The sequence below is a fragment of the Cucurbita moschata genome, unplaced genomic scaffold (assembly GCF_002738365.1).
Source record: "Cucurbita moschata cultivar Rifu unplaced genomic scaffold, Cmos_1.0 Cmo_Scf00086, whole genome shotgun sequence".
Taxonomy (NCBI): domain Eukaryota; kingdom Viridiplantae; phylum Streptophyta; class Magnoliopsida; order Cucurbitales; family Cucurbitaceae; genus Cucurbita; species Cucurbita moschata.
The window spans coordinates 675602-680718 of record NW_019268602.1 but is presented as its reverse complement, the minus strand read 5'-3'; the positions used below and the strand labels follow the sequence as shown (position 1 = coordinate 680718).

The 5117-nt window shown below is 36.6% G+C and overlaps 2 protein-coding genes across 2 annotated transcripts in view; both read left to right on the top strand.

Moving 5' to 3' along the window:
• The window catches only part of LOC111439158 (probable RNA polymerase II transcription factor B subunit 1-1), a 19891-nt gene extending 17159 nt beyond the window's left edge, over positions 1-2732 (top strand). The window contains exons 19-21 of the mRNA XM_023076916.1: positions 1606-1653; positions 2208-2276; positions 2401-2732. Of these exons, the coding sequence (XP_022932684.1) occupies positions 1606-1653; positions 2208-2276; positions 2401-2487 (204 nt within the window). The 3' untranslated portion in view covers positions 2488-2732. The remainder of the gene's footprint in view (positions 1-1605; positions 1654-2207; positions 2277-2400) is intronic.
• Positions 2733-4255: 1523 nt separating this feature from the next.
• LOC111439137 lies at positions 4256-4846 on the top strand. The gene has a single exon (XM_023076878.1). It carries the CDS (start codon positions 4256-4258, stop codon positions 4844-4846), a length of 591 nt encoding a protein of 196 aa, XP_022932646.1.
• Positions 4847-5117: the final 271 nt, after the last annotated feature.

The window sequence follows — 5117 nt, the reverse complement described above, 5'->3', positions numbered from 1 at the left end:
AAAAAAAAAAAAAAAAAAAAAAAAGGAAGAAGAAGAAGAAGAAGAAGAAGAACTGTAAAACCAGTAAAATAAAAAATACTGCTTAAGCGACCGAAAAAAATCAGACGGTTCAGATTCAGACTGGTTCTGACCAAATTTAGTTGGTTTTGAGTTTGGCATGATCAGGTTGCTTGTAGCCCGAGTCGGCTGGTAATAGATATATATTAAGAATCAATTCCTTACCAAATAACTAAAGCGCTTTATTTGGCTTGAACTACAACATTGTATGTACCATGATGTGCGTTCAAGCCCATCTGCCCCAAAAGTTTGTGATTATTATACATCCACGAGCATATGTAGGGCCTGGTGTCACAATCGCACTCTTGCGGCAACGGAACAATGATTTTGTGGCACTTGTTCTAAACCAACGAACAAGTCATCCGTGTAAAATTCGTACTTTGCGAACAATATCGGCTCTCGGGTCACGTTTGAGAGAAATGTATAGAAAACGTGTGCAAGAAAAATACGTTAAAAACATTTTAAAGAAAGCAATGTTATAAGCTAAAAGTAAGTAGGCAACAACAATGCCTTTGATAGCATATATAACCCAGGTAGGAAGAATTGACAACTAATCACATCCTCATATAGTACATTTTGGGACATTTTAGCCTTAACGAGTGTAGACATGATTTTGGTGACCAGTTATACACTCAAGTATTGATACGACAATAATAATAAAGGTCTATCTAACATAAAAGCAAGTAAAAGGGGTTTGGAACAGACATGTGACCATGGACAATACGTCCTAGACAAGCATTACCGGGTCCGACATGCAGCCACAGGCAACAAGCCTTGAACAAGCATGATTGTGACACCTGACATGCGGTCTACTAGTGGGCTAACGACGTAAATGAGCCCATTCACACATCCCTTCTCATGATGTCTGCCTCTAATCATCGAACTGGAAAACTTGAATTGAATGACCTGTCTCTTAATCAGTTCGGACTGGTTCGGTGATGCACCATGGGTGGTTCAGTTTGGTTTTTTTTTCTTCTTTTTCTTTCTCATTTTTTGTGGCTTCGCGTTGGCTCAGAACTCAAACTGAGCCAAGCCAAACCGCATACACGCCTATATGTTAAGAACACTTGTTTGTAAGGGTTGTTGACGTTCACGGTTCTTTCTCTTAAGAAGCTTCTGTAAATTTGTATTAGATGCAAGTTGTAACACCAATATCCAACTAGATTTAATTGTCAAATGAACAAGAAAACAAGATAGGACCCCCTTGCGTGCTTGGAAAATCAGACAAATTAAAGAAGATTTTTGCATAGGAAAGGACTCTTAAAAGCTGAAACTTAAATCTGAGAAGGAACTTGGTCCACTTAGGAGACTGATATGCCCGAAAGCTACTTGCTGCTAAGATGTGGTATAGATTGTTCTCTGCCAGGAGGGGAAAATATTTGATGTGCTTGTAGTCACCATGAATTCGTTGTTCTTATAAATGAAAAAAATCTAGGATGTATATTTTATCACAGTAAAACTCATATCAAATGATTTATACTGGCTATATATTGCATATTTAGTATGGATCGCCTGCACTCTTAGTTGGTTGTGTTAACTGCCATGCAGGTGAGCAGATTAAAGGATGCCATGTCAAAAATCTATCGACAATTAGAGGTACAAGACTGCCCAACGTCCCCCAATCTTTTATGTTTTGAACAGAACATTCAGTTATATGGTCTCTCTCTATATATATTTGCCACGATCTTAAACTATTTTAATCTGTGGCTGCTAGCTTAATGTTGTTACTTATATGGAGTGTTTTGTGAAATTTCTTTCTTCTCGCTCTTGATTTTTCTTTTTCCAACTTTAGATCTTGTTATATATAAAAAAAATATTAAAAATAAGGTAGGTAGTTAGCAAATTATTTGCAGGAACGAGATGGTCTGAGCTTGAATGTATTTTTCTTCTTTGAATGTCTCCTCCTCAACTAAATTGTTTTTCTTTTCTTGAAATGACTTCTCAATAAAATCTGATAATTTATTATGTCTATTTGAGATACGTAATGTTATCCTTTTTAATATTACGTTTCAAATATTCTTCTGTTGGTGGTTTGACTCAAATTCTCTTTTAAAGTTAGGTTCGTTTCTGTAGGTTTTGCCATTCTCTTGTCTATAGATTAATTAATTTGCATCATTATAGTTTTACGACACCACTTTCATTGAAAATAGGAGATCAAGGAAACCGTGCAGGCAGATTTCCGCCACCAAGTATCTCTTCTAGTTCGCCCAATGCATCAGGTCCGTAGCGTGTTCTCATCTGAAATTTGTACTTGTTTTTGCACCTTTTCTTTCTGTTGTTATCCATAGAGTAAGGTTGGTGGATGGAAAAATGAGCATATGCGTGTGTGATGCATGTTTATAGGCTCTGGATGCTGCATTTCAACATCATGACGCCGACTTGCAGAAGAGATCAGCAAAGAGCGGAGAAAGGCCCAACGGATACACATAGACAATATCATTATAGACTGATGCCTCTATACCGTTGTTCCTTACCAATTCTCCTTATAATCCACAAACTAATTATATCTAGATTTATAGAATAAACTATAGAATTGGATTATTATAGCCACTCTGACTTTATATATATATTATGGGAAGCTATAAGATGTTTATCTTCAGTCATGTTTTTTATTGAAACTGAAATTTTCTTCAAGGAAAGGTCTTTATGGATAACTCCCTCTCTTTTCAGTGTCATTGAGATCATCTAGGATTGTAAAACTTCAATTTTTGATTGAACACAATAAATTGATCACTTTTTTTCATCTATTGGTTATGGAGACTGAAACTGATGAAGACAGTTTGAACTTAACCGAACTGGTTCGATTTTGATTATATAGGTCACTGAGTACCCAATAAAAGCAAGAAACCCGTAAACTCAAAATTGAAAGCACATAGTGAAGAAAAAAGTTGAGCTACGATCAAATTTTTGTTTATTTTCTTGGATGGATCACGGTATCGTGTTGAAGGTCTAGTTGACATGTAAAGTATATTTCCTATAATGTCTATAGTTTCCTTTAGGCATGTTTGTTCGTTAAGGTTGTAAAACGAGTGTTGGTTTAGTCTTTTTTTTTTCTTTTTTTTTTCTTCTTAAGGTCATAAAATGTCTTTGAGGCATATTTAAGCTAGTTTGCAGCACAAATGGCTAGTTTATAGTTTGACACATTTTGTTCCGAAATACATTTTTGTGTTAACAAAGTTTGATTTAGTATGGAAGTTTAACTCATTCTCGACCCAACCTTACTTTGAAAAGAGAGAAACCTTAGTCATCCTCACATAAATACCTCATTACAACTCCATTGAAGGTACAACTTCTACCCATTCCTCAAATTTTTAGATTGATATACTTCTTTCCTCTTTGACTATGCATCTGAGTGTGTGGCAAGTACCACACCAACAACCACTAAATGTAAACTAGCTGTTTCTATTTGTCTTGGTGTGCATTAACAACCACTGAGTGTAACTTCAAAAGCAGAAGTTTGTTAATTAATTTAGGATTTAAAAGTAGGGAATCTAGTATATTATAGACGCGCACATCTCCGTTGAAGACTAAAATATATTTTTTATAACTTTTCTTTTATTCCTTTTTCTTGGAGCTTAAAAATCTTTCTGTCATGCTTCCACTAAGGTCAAAAGCTTAGCTTAGCAGCTAAGGAAGAAATCAAACTTTTCTCTTCCACTTTATTTCTTCTCTTTTTCTAATTTGATTCTAAATACTATCCATGGTGCACCCATTTGGTGGATAATACGAACTAACCAAGCTCAACAACTAAAACTTCCATTATTTATTTGAGATGTGAAGAGAAATCAAACAAATCAATGCAATTAAAGCTGCCACCGACCATCATGTGTAGATTTCGCACACTTTTCACATAAAGGCAATAGAAAAAGAGGCCTCCCTGCAATTGCATGCCCACTTCTTTGTGCATGAATGAACGCTTTGTACAATAAACCATATAAAAAAAGTAAGGTTATGGTAGACAAGTGTAGCTTTTGTAATAGCCAAGAGTATTTGTGTTGGGACAAAGTTGGCAACTCCAAACTACAACTCATTTGATTGATGAGCATTTAGTTTAAGCTCTCTTTCACCGCGCAAATCACTCATGTGCTGCGGACAAAAGGTTTTGCTTTTGCTTTTCCTTTCCCTATTTCCCCATATATACGCATTACACGTTCATGCAATTCTCTCCTGCCACACTCACTCACAACTCTTCTCAAAGATGAAGAACAAGGCGTCCCTTCTGTTGAAGAAAATCACTTCCATTTTGGGTGCCATAGCTAAGGCCAAGTCCATGGCCATCAACTCCAAATTCAGCCCCACCAAACCTCGTCTCCTCATGCTCTCCATGCTCAAGACCAAAAAACTTCTCGTCACTTCCCTCTCTAACAAGATCCACACCATTCTCGGCCAACACCACGGCGACTGCGACGACGACGACACCCAAGACAACCACAGCATGGCCATTGTCCTCTATGACGCCGCTGCCGCACAAGCAAGCCAGTATCAATCCAGTGCGAGCTTGGCGATGGCAGCCAAGGCTGAGGAAGAGGATGACAAGTATCCTGACCTGACACACTCTCTGTTTGACGAAGAGGATGACTATGACATCGACGATGCGAAGCTGCAGGCTGCTGGTGGCTCGATTATTGACATGATGAGGAACTCCAAGGAAGAAGGAGAGGAGTTCAAGCTGGAGGAAGAGATCGATGAGGCGGCAGACTTGTTCATAAAGAGGTTCCGGAAACAAATACGCATGCAAAAGCTTGAATCTTTCAAGAGGCTTCAAGAGATGCTGGCAAGAGGAACTTGATTTCATTATATTAATTCAAATATATATTATAACCTTAATTTATAGTTATAATCTCAGCTATTTCCCCTTGTTTCCAAACACCATTTATTTATGTGCTCAACCATGGTCTTATGATTAATATAATGGAAGTTTTTAAGAGGCATCCAATTTTTTGAGAATATTTAAATTAAAAAAATTTAGAATTAAGATTATCAAATTTATGAAAAAGAAACACATTTTTCCTATAAAAAAGAAAAAGAAAAAGAAAAAGAAAAAAAAAAAAAAAAAAAAA

Bases quoted from the DNA above. Each gene is read 5' to 3' on its own strand.
- LOC111439137 (XM_023076878.1), top strand. From the start codon at position 4,256: ATGAAGAACAAGGCGTCCCTTCTGTTGAAGAAAATCACTTCCATTTTG.